The sequence below is a fragment of the Rutidosis leptorrhynchoides genome, chromosome 4, assembly GCF_046630445.1.
Source record: "Rutidosis leptorrhynchoides isolate AG116_Rl617_1_P2 chromosome 4, CSIRO_AGI_Rlap_v1, whole genome shotgun sequence".
Taxonomy (NCBI): domain Eukaryota; kingdom Viridiplantae; phylum Streptophyta; class Magnoliopsida; order Asterales; family Asteraceae; genus Rutidosis; species Rutidosis leptorrhynchoides.
Genome location: NC_092336.1, coordinates 413,150,852 through 413,167,298, shown reverse-complemented (window position 1 = coordinate 413,167,298; position 16,447 = coordinate 413,150,852). Strand labels below are relative to the sequence as shown.

The 16,447-nt window shown below is 40.1% G+C and overlaps 1 protein-coding gene across 1 annotated transcript; it reads right to left on the bottom strand.

Moving 5' to 3' along the window:
* Nucleotides 1-14,307: 14,307 nt before the first annotated feature.
* LOC139842016 (uncharacterized) lies at nucleotides 14,308-16,241 on the bottom strand. The gene is made up of 3 exons (XM_071832197.1): nucleotides 16,092-16,241; nucleotides 15,362-16,043; nucleotides 14,308-14,624 (listed from the first exon to the last, which is right to left on the bottom strand). Exons 1-3 carry the CDS (start codon nucleotides 16,239-16,241, stop codon nucleotides 14,308-14,310), a joined length of 1,149 nt encoding a protein of 382 aa, XP_071688298.1.
* Nucleotides 16,242-16,447: the final 206 nt, after the last annotated feature.

Sequence of the window (16,447 nt, the reverse complement as noted above, 5' to 3'; positions counted from 1 at the left end):
GTCTTAACCGGGTTTAGAATTTTACCTATTTAAAGCCCGAAAATTACCCTAATTTGTCATTATCGTATCCAGACGAATTCCAGCAGCTTTTTGACGAACTTAGGTGATTTTTGGGGATTTCCAAGGTCATTCTAAGGTATCAATCATTCCGGAAACAAGTCTCGATTCGTTTATCTTTCAGGATTCAATCATTGATTAGGTGAATCTCTTGTCATAAACAATGAATTTCTCTATTATTTTATTTGTGATTTTTATTGTTGCCATGATTATTGGCTAAGTTCTTTAATGTTTGTCTAGATTTAATAACCTATGTATTGGATGCTACTTATCAGTTGTTTGATTAATTTATGATGATTTGATGTTTGGATTAAAGAACCATTCTTATTGAAGCTAGACTCTTCGATTCAATTGGTTGTGTACTTGTTTGATAGGACGAGAGTTCATTAATTTAGTGCATTAATTTACAATTGGTTTGTCTTAATTGATTGTTTGCTTACTCGGAGACGAGAGTAAATTGAATTCAAAAGGCTAGACGAAATAGGGGTGAATTATGCGCAACGAGAGTTGGTGTGATTGTGATTTGAGTCATCATCTCAGTTGAACTGTTTAGTCACAATTAGGAGGTCTTAGGCTACGGGGAATTCCGTGTCGTGTAATCTTAATTGAAGTGTTTGCGCTGGGGAATTCCAGGTGAACCGACTAGATAATTCACATAAGTTAGATAATAACTGGGGCTTAATCTAAATGCATCCAATACTAGGTGAAAAAGGTCTAGACAAGCATTCATTTTTTTAATTGCTTACAACTATCTTATTTTACTCGTTTGTTTGCTTTAAAGCTTAAAACTGAAAACACCAAAAATATTGTTCAATCTTGTTATTAATTAAAGCTATCTTTGATTTTGGCTAATCGTTAAATAGCCAACCAAACAAATTATCTCGTAATTCAATTTTCTAGATTTAACTTAGTTTAATTCATTAGTTACAATCTTAATTTTCACGTCTAAACTGTCCTTGGAACGATCTTGGATTTACCAACTTTATACAATTGCACGATTGGGTACACTGCCCGTTAGTGTGTAGTAAATCTTTAAACCGGTTTTTCCCATTATAAATAATAGACGCGATTTCACACATCAAGTTTTTGGCGCCGCTGCCGGGGACAGTTGTGTCGAAGATTAAGATTGCTATCTAATTGTTCTTAGTCTAGTTTAGTTATAGATTATTATTTCTTTTCGTTATTCTCAAGTTGAATCGGTGCGTTTAATCGGTTGTTAGTGGTGATTTCGCAAGTAACAGGTAGTGCATGCCACATACGCGTTCTTCTAATTCTCCGATTTTTCAACCATTTGCAGAACCCGAAAGAGAGTTATTCAGAGCGTTAAGTCACGAACAACAGTTTACAGTGGATTCATCTTTTTCTTCAAGTGCTAATATAATTAATTTGGGAAGTAGTTCTGAAACTGTGGTGCCCGATACACCACCTGAAATCAGAGAAGAAGAAGAATCTTACATTTCCTTAGATCTTTTCGAGACTGAAGATATGGCTGACCAAGAACAACCACCTCGTTCTCAGACTATGGCACAAAAGTTGAAGGCCACACGAGGGGGCCAAGGCAATTCGATTACTCAACCGAACATCACTCAGCCTTTTCAAATTACAGGGCCGATCCTGAATTTGATTTCTTCTGATTGCCGATTTTATGGCAAGGATACTGAGGATGCTAACGAGCATCTTCGTAATTTTAATGATGTTTGCAATTTATTTAAGCTACATGAGGTTGCCGATACTTCAATCAAGACAAGGCTTTTCCCTTGGACTCTTAAGGGAGAAGCTAAGAGATGGTTAGATAGGCAACCAGAGGGCACGATTACCTCTTGGGAGACTTTGGAGGATAAGTTTTTGTCGAAGTTTTTCCCTGCGTCTCGAGCTGCTAGACTTCAAGCAGAAATTTCACAATTTAGACAAAAGAGCAGTGAGACATTATTTGATGCTTGGGACCATTTTGCTACTTTGTTACGCTCGTGTCCGCAACACGGGTTGAATGATTTACAAAAGGTTCAGATTTTCTACAAAGGTTGTGACATTCCAACTCGTCAGAGTATTGATCAAGCAGCAGGTGGTACGTTAATGGATAAGACCGAAGAAGAGGCGTTAGAGATAATTGAAAAGCAAGCTGCTTACTCTCACGAATGGCATCAAGATCATGAGTCATCCCATTCAGCTTCAGTTAAGAGAACCGAGACCACTGGTGCGTATGATGATTTTGGGTCTATCAGTGCTAAGTTGGATTCTTTTGGTAGAAATTTAGAGAAGATGAATAAGGATATTCATGGTATGAAGGTTGGTTGTGAGTATTGTGGGGGTTTACATTTAGCTAAAGATTGTGATGCGGGGTTAACGATAGGTCAAAAGGAAGAGATAGCGTACATCAGTCAGCAAAATAATAATCAGTTTCAAGGGCGCGCTCAGTTTAACCGCAATTTTAATAATCCCTACAATCCTCGAGGTCGTCAGGGAGGTAGTAACAGTAATTATCAGAATTCGCCGGGTGGAGGATTTCAGCAACAAGCTCTCGGGTATTTTCAAAAGCCCCAAGCCGAAGAGAAAAAGTCGAATCTTGAAGCTATGATCGAAAAGCTTGTGATATCTCAAATTCAGCTTGTTACTACTGTTACTCAGAATAATGAGAAGAATGATCAGATGTTCCAGAATCAACAAGCCGCGATTCATAATTTGGAACAACAGATTGGTCAACTTGCTAATCAGAGAAATGAGAGAAAACCGGGGGAGTTACCAAGTAACACGGATGCTAACCCGAAAAATGGGCACGTTAATGCTATCACCACCCGATGTGGTATAGCATATGATCCACCAAAGAAGCCTGCTGAGTATGATTTGCGAGTTCCATTGGTTAAAGATAGTGAGCCGGTAGTTGATAGGGAACCGGAGGGGGATAAGGAGCCGGAACAGGTGATTGAGGAAGTTGAAAATATACCGGTAAAGGTTGCTGCTAAACCGGTAGCTAAGGAGTATCAACCACCGCTCCCATACCCGAGAAAACAGAGGTTAGAGAAGTTAGAGGCGGAAAAATCAAAGTTCATGGAGTTGATCAAGAAAGTGAAAGTCAACTTACCTTTCATTGATGTTATTGCGGGGATGCCCAAGTATGCTCGGTTCATGAAGGATTTGCTTACCAACCGAAAAAAGATGGAAAGTGTTTCATCCGTGATGTTAAATGCAGCATGTACTGCGGTGGTGACAAACCAACTTCCCGAGAAGTTGGAAGATCCGGGTTGTTTTACTATTCCTTGTTTATTGGGGGATCTTGCTTGTATGCGGGCATTGGCAGATTTGGGTGCTAGTATTAATTTAATGCCCTACTCTATTTACCTTAAACTAGCACCTGGGGAACTTAGACACACTCGTATGGCCATACAACTAGCGGACCGCTCTATTAAGTACCCTCGTGGGATTATAGAGAACATGCTAGTTAAGACCGGGACATTAGTTTTTCCCGCCGACTTTGTAGTTCTAGACATGGAAGTGGATGAAAGGATTCCACTTATTTTGGGAAGGCCATTTTTGAATACCGCTAGATGTCTAATTGATGTTTATGGCCAACAGTTGACCCTTAGAATAGGTGACCAAAAGGTGTCCTTTGCTATTGATAAGGCATTAAAATACCCCGGTTACCTAGATGACACTTGTTATTTTTTGCAAACCGTGGACACACATGTTGAGTTTTTGCAGGAGTTTCCAGAATTGCAGGGAACAGGGGAATGTGAAATAGCAAGTGATGAAGGGGATGTGTTAGATGAGGTGGATTTGATGACCACCCTAATGGCTGAAGGTTATGAGCCAACCGAAGAAGAGCATGAGAAGTTGGAGAAAGCAAATGCATACAGGAACAAAACTTCAATTGAAGAGGCTCCTGAATTAGAGTTGAAACCACTCCCGGATAATTTAGAGTATGCTTTTCTTGGGGAGGAGTCTAAACCCCCGGTGATTATTGCTTCCGGTCTTTCTGTAAGTCAAAAGTCTAAACTTGTCTCCATGTTAAAAGCCCACAAACCGGCTATTGCATGGAAAATTCAGGATATTAAGGGTATTAGTCCCTCTTATTGTACACACAAAATCCTAATGGAAGATAACTTCAAACCGTGTGTGCAACGACAAAGGCGACTAAACCCACATATGCAGGAAGTGGTTAAAAAGGAGATTGTTAAACTCCTTGATGCAGGTCTTATTTATCATATCTCTGACAGTCCTTGGGTGAGTTCGGTTCAATGTGTGCCCAAAAAGGATGGCATGACCGTGATCACAAATGAAAAGAATGAATTAATTTCTACCAGGACTGTCACGGGATGGCGGGTGTGCATTGACTATCGAAAATTAAATGATGCCACCCGAAAGGACCATTTTCCCCTACCCTTCATCGATCAAATGTTGGAGAGGTTGGCGGGAAAAAGTTTCTATTGTTTTCTTGATGGTTTTTCGGGATATTTCTAAATCCCTATTGCACCCGAAGACCAAGAGAAAACCACGTTCACGTGCCCGTATGGCACATTCTCTTATCGGCGTATGCCGTTCGGTTTATGTAACACCCCTGCTACCTTTCAAAGGTGTATGGTGGCGATTTTCCATGATATGATCGAAGACTGCATGGAGGTGTTTATGGATGACTTTTCAGTCTACGGAGACACCTTCGAGTCATGTCTTCTTAATCTTGAGCGTATGTTGATTCGGTGCGAAAAAGCCAGTCTTGTGCTCAACTGGGAGAAATGCCACTTTATGGTTCGTGAGGGCATCGTTCTCGGGCACAAGATTTCTAAAGTTGGAATTGAGGTAGATAAGGCGAAAATCATGTTATCGCTGGGCTTAAAGCCCCTACCGATGTTAAAGGTGTTCGAAGTTTTCTTGGGCACGCCGGTTTTTACCGGCGGTTTATCAAGGATTTTTCCAAAATTGCCACGCCCTTAAATAAACTTCTTGAAAAGGACACTCCGTTTGTTTTCTCGGAGGAGTGTCACAAAGCTTTCAATCTTCTTAAAGCAAAGCTCACTAATTCACCTATCCTTATTAGTCCGGATTGGTCTATGCCATTCGAACTTATGTGTGATGCTAGTGACTTTGCAATCGGATCCGTCTTGGGGCAACGTGTTGGTAAACATTTTCAGCCCATTTACTATGCTAGTAAGACATTGCAAGGAGCGCAACTAAATTATACCACCACCGAAAAGGAATTCCTAGCAATTGTTTTCTCTTTTGACAAATTTCGTGCGTATCTCATACTAGCAAAGACGATTGTGTATACGGACCACTCGGCCCTTAAGCATTTGCTCTCTAAACCCGATGCTAAACCGAGATTGATACGTTGGGTATTGCTTTTGCAAGAATTCGATGTAGAAATCCGGGATAAAAAGGGTGCCGAGAATTTAGCGGCCGATCACCTTTCACGTCTTGAGAACCCCTCCCGTGAGGTTCTCGATGAGACTTCTATTCATGATGATTTTCCCGATGAATATCTCATGAAGGTGGAGGAGTGTGAAGACCCTTGGTTCGTTGATTTTGCGAATTATCTAGTTGGTGGATTCTTAGAGAAGGGTTGGTCACATCATAAACGTAAGAAGTTCTTTAGTGACCTTAAGTATTATTTTTGGGAGGACCCTTATCTCTTTAGGCGGTGTTCCGATGGAATGATCCGCCGGTGTGTTTCCGGAGAAGAATGCGAACGCATTCTTGTCCAATGTCATCATGGTCCGACAGGTGGGCATTATGGTCCCCAAGTTACGGGGCAAAAAGTCTTTGAGGCCGGGTTTTATTGGCCTACTATCTTCAAGGATGCCCACCGGATTTGTCAATCGTGCGATGCTTGTCAACGGGCGGGCCAAATCACCCAACGAGACGAGATGCCTCAAAATGTCATTCAAGTTTGTGAGGTTTTTGATATTTGGGGGATTGATTTCATGGGCCCGTTCCCGAAGTCGAATAATAAGCTCTACGTTCTTGTAGCTATCGATTATGTTTCAAAATGGGTTGAAGCACAAGCTTTGCCCACTAATGATGCACGGGTCGTAGTTTCGTTCCTAAAGCAACTCTTTTCTCGGTTTGGTTCCCCGAAAGCTTTAATTAGTGATCGGGGAACTCACTTTTGTAATGCCCAACTCGAAAAGGTGTTGAAACGGTATGGGGTAACCCATAAAGTTTCGACATCCTACCATCCTCAAACGAATGGGCAAGTCGAAAACACCAACCGAGCTTTAAAGAGGATTCTTGAGAAAACTATTGGTTCTAATCCTAAGGAGTGGTCGTTTAAGCTCGATGATGCCTTATGGGCATTTAGAACGGCGTACAAAACGCCAACCGGAACCACTCCTTTTCGGTTACTTTATGGCAAAGCGTGTCATCTCCCAGTGGAGATTGAACACAAAGCTTATTGGGCTCTAAAAACGAGCAATCTTGATCTTAAGGAGGCGGGTCGCCTTCGGTTGAGTCAATTGAATGAGTTAGAAGAGCTAAGGCTCGATGCGTACGAGAACTCATTGATTAGTAAGGAAAGAACGAAGAAGTGGCACGATAGTCGCTTGAAGGATCCTAAAGAATTTAAGGAAGGGGATCGTGTGCTTCTTTTCAATTTAAGGTTTCGTTTGTTTCCTGGGAAGTTAAAATCTAAATGGTCGGGACCTTTTGTTGTTCGAAAGGTTTATTCTCATGGGGCGGTTGATTTGGTAAATTTGAAAGGGGAAGATTTCAAGGTTAACGGTCATCGGTTAAAACACTATGTCGATAGACCGCAAGAGGTGGACGATGAGATTAAACTCATCTTTACCTCTAACGACGCGTAATAATCATGGTTAAAACCATTGTTGTAGAGTTTGTATATTTTTGTGCTTGTTTGACAATATGTGCAATATAATCATGCTTGGATTTTTGTTGGGGTTAGTTTGGTGGTTTTAGGTTGAGAAAATGGGATTTAAAGCTTTAAAAATACAAAATTCTGGTGTACCAGCACATGGAGCGCCGCTCCAGATCATGGAGCGCCGCTCCACTTTGAGACACCTGATGTACCCGATATTGAAAAAAGCTCGACATGATTTTTCAGTTAATCGGAGCGCCGCGCGACACTTTGGAGCACCGCGCGGATACCCTGCGCGCCGCGCCATTTCCTGTCGGCCAGCTATTTTCTTTTATAATTAAAATCAAACCCGAATTTTTACATCCACACAATTAGAAACGGGTTGGTAGCTGTATTTACCCCAATTCCTTTTATTCTTTTCATTCATAACATCTCTTTAACACTTACAAACACTTTGATTTTCAAAACCCTAAATCTCAAAACTTTGATTTCTTGTTTCAATTAACTTCAATCTTTCAAGAATGGCTCCCACCAAGGTCCGAATTTGTTTCTTTCTAACTAATTTCATCTTATTATGTGTAATTGTTTGTTTAATTTTTGAGTATCATGATGAATTAGTGTGGGGTTGCTTTAATTTGGGTTATGTGATTCAATTAGTCATGGGTTTTGTTAGATTATCATTGTATGCTTTGATTTCATGATTAATTTTGTGTTTTTGGAAAGTTTAACATGAACCTAGGGTTTGTAGGTTTAAAAATCCGAATTTTGTAAGTGAGAAAGAGGATATTTGCTTGAAGGTGTGGTAGTTCTTGAATTGTTCATGTGTTTTTGAGCTAGTGTGGGGTTGTGTCCATATGGGCGGGTCAAATTGTTTTGAATGACTTGAGCTATATTGTTCTAATTATGTGTAATGCCATGCTAGTAAGGATTAAACATATGATTTTGAATTGTGATGAAGATTTTGTTAATGGTTGTTGGAATTGGTAAAAGTTGCAAACATGATGAAGTTTATTGGATTGTTGGAATCTAAATGAGTGATAAGTAATCATGTTTGTCATGTTTTGGGTTATGTTGATTTATGATTATGGTTCATGAGTTGTTTTGTTTTAAGGGATAATGTGGTTTGGTTGAGAGTGTAGTTTTTGACATGTTTTTTTTCAAGTATTATTTGTTAACTTGGAGATTGTTTTCAAAAGTGGATTGGCATGAAACATGATTTGGTTGTGAATGGTACTTGGTGTCTATTATTATGACTAACATTAACTTTTGAGTTTGTTGTTTTGTTTTTTTTTTATTTGTTTCATGAATGTAGAGATCAAGAGGATCCCAGGAACAACCAAGGCAACCACCGAATAATCCTGAATTATGGTTATCTAATATCTCGAATAATGAGGATTTGGAGGAAAGGTTCACCACAAATAGCGCTCGTCCGATTGAGCGAACTTATTATTTAGATTGGACGCATCTTTCATCAGCGGGTCCTAACATTGTTCGGGAGTTGCGTCGTTACTTGTGGGTAGTCTATGCGGGCAATGAGTTGAGACCTTATGAAAGGTTATTTGAGATTAATGAGGATATTTATGAGCAGATAACTATAGAGTTTTTCTCAACTGTTAGTTGTCGACTTCGAGTCTCTCCAATCGAGGCAGATTTCTTATCGTTTAGGCTTGGCGGGTTAGAGCGTCGTATGTCTAAGATTGAGCTGGCTCGGGCATTAGATCTATATCCTGAGTTGACTGATAATGATTTGAGGTGGCATTTGATGAATTGCAGAGTGTTTGGGGAGCAAGTTTTCAGTGAAAGTGATTATTGGCCGACTGTGGCAACTGCTAGTGCTGGTCCGTTTAGTTTGAGTCGAAGTGTTCAGTCGATGCTTAGACTTCCTGAGGATCGAATAATTTTTAAGATGATAGCTACTATGTTTATGGCAAGGAGAAACGCAAACAAAATTTAGCGAAGGGATCTTTGGATCCTACAACAAATTAAACTGAGGGAGCCGATCGATGTCCCATGTATGTTAGGGGTATGGTTGTAGGAAATTGGAATGGACAACCGCACGGAACGCCCATTGTTAGGTGGACATTTTGTTACTAGGTTAGCTCGGGCGTTTTCGGTCCCGACGAGTCGATGTGATGTGGTGGGAGTTGAGGCGATGCCCACCAATATTCTATTTTTCTCTAAGGCTGAGTTTATCCGTCGTGGTCCAGCAGGATGGGTTTTGTGGTCTGATGAAGAGCAACAGCAACAGCCAGGTGACGGTACAGGTCGAGGACGTGGACGTGGAGCTAGTCGATCCACGTATGAGGCTGGGGGCTCGAGTGGTGCGAACGTACAGGGTACGTGGTCAATGGGTGAAGAGAGTTGGAATTCTTTGGTGAACAGTGTGGACGGTCTTCATTTAGAGTACAGGGACAGCAGGTCAGCATATGATGCTCAGGTGGAGCATAATCAGCGGATGTTGGCAGAGCAGCGTAGGCATAATGAGGATTTGATGACTTGGCACCAACAAAATTATGGGTCGATTAACACAACACTAGGACAGTTTGGAACAGAGTTGGGTCATTTGGGAGAGCGTGTTGACAGGGTTGAGTACGATGTTAGGGGAATTAGGGCCCACAATCAGTGGGAGATCCATCAGCGACAAATTCAGCGTTAGATGCGTCATAACCCGGAGGCGTATATTCCGACGCGAACTACCATTCCCGATTATACGTCTGTTACTCCTCCGAGACCGGATCCTTCATATGACCCGTACCAAGCTTGTCAGGATATGTATGGTGTGAACTGGGACCCTACCAGAGATTTTTGGCCAGAAAGTGATTGATTGGTGCGCGTGATTATGTTGTAATTTGTTTTAAACTATTTCCATTTCGTTGGTTTGTACTTGGATAAATTTTTTTTTTATTTTTTTTTATTTTGCTTATGTACTGTGGATTTATTTAGGGACAAGGCGTTTCGGTACCGGGTGGTGCCACCTTGTCTCATTTATGTAGTTCGTGTGTTTTTCTTTTCTTAGGTATGTTGGTGAAACAAATTTTTTTTCAAGTCTGGCATTAAGTTCAGCAAAACTACTTGAGTGATGATGTTGGTGTGAGGATCGGGAATGGACGATGTTCTTATGCTGGCAGTCAGTTCAGCGCCATCTGTCACTGTCATTCCACGATTAGTGGTTAAGCTCGATAAGTTTTTATTTTTCTTACCCTTTCGATTTTAATCCATTTTTGATCTCAAGTAATGGGGACATTACTTGATCTCAAGTATGGGATGGGGGATGTAAAATCTCTCGGGTTGGTTGTTAATAGAATCATCATTATTTTGGTTTTGATATCTAAAAGACTTGACGTTTCACGGGGTTTTGGTCGTAAAAAAAAATTGAAAAATTTAGGAAGTAAAGTCTTCCGACCGTTCTACTTGTTACGTATACCTCTTAAGCGTGCCATTTCATTACCCATCATTTCACGATGAGGTACTGTTAGAGGAGAAAGTCTTGAACTTTCAAAACATGTTCATTACTTTGAATGTGAAATCCTACATGAACATAACAGTTCATACGTAGGTCACTTGTACAAAAACGGGTGTCAACCGTATGAACGGTGATTGGATCGAGTGGTCAAAACCGGGCCATGCGCTAGATCAAAAACTTAAACAGGGCGGTCTTCATTGTTTCTCCTAACAAGGACAATGATGCGCCCGACCACCTAACATAACCACATAGGATGTATCCATTCCATCCTTAAGGGAGTCAAGTCTCCCGAACGACACACTTGCTGATTCATTTCAGAAGTTGTAGTCCAGACCAGTTGTAGGGTGATGAAAAGTCTTGAAAAGTCATTGCTAAAATCGACTGGAAATCTACCAGGCCTCAACGTAAAACAGGGAAACTGGTAGTCGAAGCTTATCTCAATGAGGGAGATTTGCTAGCCAAATGGGAAGCGCACCATGATACACAAAATGTCAGTGATTGATCAGATTCCCAGTGGATAACCTCCAGAAAGGTAAGATATCAGCTTTTAAGCCTGATGAACTTCAATCTTTATGATTGACTTAACGGATTAGATGATTACCTCATAATTGTCGATGATATCCGGACGTAATGTGTATCCTCCTAAGCACATTATTTTCTACTGACATCTCGCGATGTTAGGTACTGTGGGAGGCTTGGCTTGACCAATTGCGGGGTAGCCCGTGCATTCTCTTGGCACACATATTCGATTGTTATATCTCTGGTGCTCGGTTCCCACTTGATTCCCGGTTCCATTGAAGACTTATGTTATGATTCGAGATTCTCTATTTCATCATTACGGTACGTTATCGAGATTATTTTGGTTACTATATTCATTCATATTGTTTGCGGTTAGGAAGTTACATCGGGGGAATGCAAGTGGGAACTATGGTTGTTATTTATTCCAAATCGTGCCCACGCGAGTTGCTTGTTTGGTTTCTTGTTCGTTTGGTTCTACATACATGTTTGAAGACATTATTATATGGTAGAAGATTATTATCGAGTTTATTTGCTTGAGGACAAGCAAAACTCTAGTGTGGGGTTGTTTGATATCGCATATTTTATACGCATTTTTCTTAGCGATATCGGGTACATTTTGGTCCTTTTGGATACGATTTGGAATTATTTCGGTGAAAGTTGTGAAAAGTTTGAGTTCCAAGACCAAGGAGGTTAATTTTGAAGTTATTTGATGGTTTTGGGTGATTTTCGATGTAAACGAGTGAAAGGGTTTGGTCCGATTCGAGTTTTGGTGTTTGTATTAAGTTTTTCAGCTCATTTCAGCAAAAATGACATGGAGCGCCGCTCCAAAACGTGGCGCGCCGCGCCATTCCACATAAAATACAGTTCGAGCGTTTTTAAAAGGAAGATTTCAGCTCACCAGTTATTTGGCGCGCCGCGCATGGTCTTAACCGGGTTCAGAATTTTACCTATTTAAAGCCCGAAAATTACCCTAATTTATCATTATCGTATCCAGACGAATTCCAGCAGCTTTTTGACGAACTTAGGTGATTTTTGGGGATTTCCAAGGTCATTCTAAGGTATCAATCATTCCGGAAACAAGTCTCGATTAGTTTATCTTTCAGGATTCAATCATTGATTAGGTGAATCTCTTGTCATAAACAATGAATTTCTCTATTATTTTATTTGTGATTTTTATTGTTGCCATGATTATTGGCTAAGTTCTTTAATGTTTGTCTAGATTTAATAACCTATGTATTGGATGCTACTTATCAGTTGTTTGATTAATTTATGATGATTTGATGTTTGGATTAAAGAACCATTCTTATTGAAGCTAGACTCTTCGATTCAATTGGTTGTGTACTTGTTTGATAGGACGAGAGTTCATTAATTTAGTGCATTAATTTACAATTGGTTTGTCTTAATTGATTGTTTGCTTACTCGGAGAAGAGAGTAAATTGAATTCAAAAGGCTAGACGAAATAGGGGTGAATTATGCGCAACGAGAGTTGGTGTGATTGTGATTTGAGTCTTCATCTCAGTTGAACTGTTTAGTCACAATTAGGAGGTCTTAGGCTACGGGGAATTCCGTGTCGTGTAATCTTAATTGAAGTGTTTGCGCTGGGGAATTCCAGGTGAACCGACTAGATAATTTACATAAGTTAGATAATAACTGGGGCTTAATCTAAATGCATCCAATACTGGGTGAAAAAGGTCTAGACAAGCATTCGTTTTTTTAATTGCTTACAACAATCTTATTTTACTCGTTTGTTTGCTTTAAAGCTTAAAACTGAAAACACCAAAAATATTGTTCAATCTTGTTATTAATTAAAGCTATCTTTGATTTTGGCTAATCTTTAAATAGCCAACCAAACAAATTATCTCGTAATTCAATTTTCTAGATTTAACTTAGTTTAATTCATTAGTTACAATCTTAATTTTCACGTCTAAACTGTCCTTGGAACGATCTTGGATTTACCAACTTTATACTATTGCACGATCGGGTACACTGCTCGTTAGTGTGTAGTAAATCTTTAAACAGGTTTTTCCCATTATAAATAATAGACGCGATTTCACACATCAAGCCTCATGAATAGCATCATCATTAGGAACACACAATCGACTCCCACACCAAATAACCCCGTCATCATCTTCTCCGAACTCTTTCACTTTACTCTCTTCCAAATTTTGAAACACTGTCCACAAATCCCCATCATCCAATTGAGCCTCTTTTATTCTTGAAATTAAATCGGACTCGACTTTTAAATTTGCCAACATACCAGAGGCTCCTCTCTTACTCAATCCCATATCAAGTCTTTCGAATTCTCGAATGTGAGTAACCAAACAAGAGATACTACCAAATGTCTTTCTACTCAAAGCGTCAACTACCACATTCACTTTACCCGAATGGTATTGAAGGTTTGCATCATAATCCTTCAATAACGCAAGCCACCTTCGTTGTCTCATATTTATCTCTTTTTACGTGAATATGTATTTGAGACTCTTGTGATCAGTGAAAATATCACAAGTTTCTCTGTAAAGGTAATGCCTCCATATTTTCAACGCAAAAATCACAGCAGCTAACTCCAAATCATGAGTAGGGTAATTAACCTCATTGGGTTTCAACTGCTTCGAGGCATAAGCAATTACCTTACCGTGTTGCATCAAAACACAACCCAAACCATGCTTAGAAGCGTCACTATAGATTTGAAAACCCCCACTTCCTGACGGCAATGCAAGAATAGGAGCGGATACAAGTCTTTTCTTTAACTCATCGAAACTCTTTTGTCGTTCATCGGTCCACACAAACTTTTCCCCTTTCCTCAACAACTTGGTAAGCGGCAAAGCAATCGTCAAAAAACCTTCAACAAATCTTCGATAATAACCAGCTAAACCAAGAAAACTTCAAACCTCAATAACAGAAGTAGGTCTTGACCAATTTGTAATAGCCTCAATTTTCGCTGGATCAATCATTATACCTTCAGCTGATACAACATGACCCAGAAAGGCAAATCGTTGCAACCAGAATTCATATTTAGAGAACTTTGCAAACAATCTCTTACTTGGAGGGTTTCAAGTACAACACGAAGGTGACTCTCATGCTCTTCTTTACTCTTTGAGAATACCAAGATATCATCAATGAATACGATCACAAACTTATCCAAATACTCATGGAACACACGATTCATTAGATCTATGAAAATCGCAGGAGCATTAGTTAATCCAAACGGCATCACTAAAAACTCATAGCGCCCATAACGAGTGCGGAAAGCAGTCTTAGGGATATCTTCTTCTTGAACACGCAGCTGATGATATCCAGACCTAAGATCAATCTTAGAAAAATACTTCGAACCTTGCAGCTGATCAAACAAATCATCGATACATGGAAGCGGATAACGATTTTGAATAGTAATACGATTTAACTCGCGATAATCAATGCAAAGTCTCATGCTGCCATCCTTCTTCTTGACAAACAAAACCGGCGCACCTCAAGGGGACACACTTGGTCGAATAAAACCACAATCTATCAGTTCTTGCAATTGCTCCTTGAGTTCTTGCAACTCTAGTGGTGCCATACGATAAGGAGCTTTTGATATCGGTTGAGAACCAGGAATCAAATCAATCAAAAATTCAACTTCACGGACTGGAGGCAAACCCTGCAATTCATCAGGAAATACATCGGGAAACTCTCGAACAACATCAATATTTTCAAGCGAAGGACTCTCGATAGACAAATTCTGAATAGAAGCTAAATAACCAACACAACCATGTGAAATGAGCTTTTGCGCCTTAGGCGCTGAGATAACTTTAATAGATTTTACAGGAAGATCACCATTAAAGACACAATCGGGTATAGAATGAATTCAAAACAAAATCCTCTTAGAATAACAATCGATGTTCGCGTGATGGCAAGATAACCAATCCATGCCAAGAATAATGTCAAAGTCATGCATGGTCATAGAAAAGAGATTTGCGGGAAACATGCAGTCATTGAATTCCAAACGGCAGTTTTGAAACACACGATCTATAATTTCAACACTACCCATTGGGGTAGAGATCGTAAACAGAGTAGACAACCAAGTTGGAGACACTTTCAAATATTTTGAGCTCTTAACGGACACAATGGAGTGCGTAGAGCCAGAATCAAACAGAACGAAGAGGGCACGATGGTGTACAAATACATGACCAGTAATAATACCTAATAATATCAAGAATGAATGAACAAATAACCCAAAGGAAATATTTTTAAAATGAATAGGGATCGAAATATACCTGACGTGTCAGCAGCCTAAGCAGCAGTCATGGCAAAGACGCGTCCACCAGGAGCTAGCGGAGGAACCCTCGGAACAAACCCAGGTCTAGGATTCTTGCAATCCTTAGCTAAGTGTCCAACCTCTCTACAAGCAAAACATGAACCCGCACTACGATAACAAACTCTCCCCGGATGATTCTTTCCACAAGTCCCACACGGTGCATTGACATTAACACCACCACTTCCATTACCCCTTTGCTACCCTTTGGGATGGTACACTTGTAATTGACCATGATTATTATTATTTGGCCCGTTGTCAATCCTTAGCTGATTTCCTCTATTATTCCAATTATTACCACGATACCCTTGGTTCCCAGATTGCTGACCATGTTTGTTAGTCGGTGGAGGCACAGATCGTAATGGTTGTGCAATTTTAACCCTCTTGTTTTTACCCTCATCATTTTTAGTATTCAAATACTCGGTTCGCTCCATCTCTAAATTCCGAGCATAATCGGCTGCCTCAACGACATCAAAACATTTCAGATTAATCATTTTAGAGCGGTAACGCCCATGAACAGCCCATTTGTACTTACGGGCTTGGTCCTCAGCAGACCCAGCAGCAGCCCCAATCAAACCTACAAGTCTCAAAAACCTCTTAGTGAAATCATTAATAGACTCATCATTCCCTTGCTTAATATTCGCATACTCCCGAATCACAACCTCTTTCTCCGCCTCAGAAAAGTACTGACGGAAAAACAACTCTTTGAAATCAGCCCAATCTAATGAATCCTCAAAATCGATACCCCCTTTCGCTTGTCTCAAAGAGATCCACCAATGCTGAGCATCCCCCTCTAGTTTATAAACAGCCAATGGCACCCAAAACCTCTCTTCACAACCAAGCACTCGGTATATCTTCTCAATGTGAGTGATCCAATTTTCAGCTTCAACAGCAGTGCTGAATGACAACGGACGCTATTTTTGAATCCGTCCTAGCCAAATGTGAATAGCATCCCCCGTTACAGCTTTCTTTTCCACATACTCATCCCCGTCTTCATGCTTAAAAGTCTTGCCACCTTGATTACGCATAGCGTCAATAGCTTGAGCTATAATGTTGGGTAACAAATTCGTGATAGTTTGGTTAATCTTGTTTTCTACCTCCTCCTCAGACATTCCTTTTTTTTCGGTGCCATTTATTAAACGAGACGAGGACATAACGGTTACAATTAGTACGAAGAATAACAAAAGAATATTCAAAGTGGAACAAGAATGTTGAAGCGGAAGAAAAATTCTAATCCAAAAGTCTACCCAAATCTCACAGGCCATAACTTAGGTCTTAAGTTTCTACAAGAAAGAACCTAAGCTCTGATACCATCTGT

Excerpts from the sequence above, each read along its gene's own strand:
- LOC139842016 (XM_071832197.1), bottom strand. The coding sequence starts at position 16,241 with ATGTCTGAGGAGGAGGTAGAAAACAAGATTAACCAAACTATCACGAAT. Across the intron at positions 16,044-16,091 it reads AGTATGTGGAAAAGAAAGCT|CGTCCGTTGTCATTCAGCAC; the intron begins GTAACGGGGGAT and ends ATTCAAAAATAG. Across the intron at positions 14,625-15,361 it reads GCCAAATAATAATAATCATG|TTATCTCAGCGCCTAAGGCG; the intron begins GTCAATTACAAG and ends AATCTATTAAAG.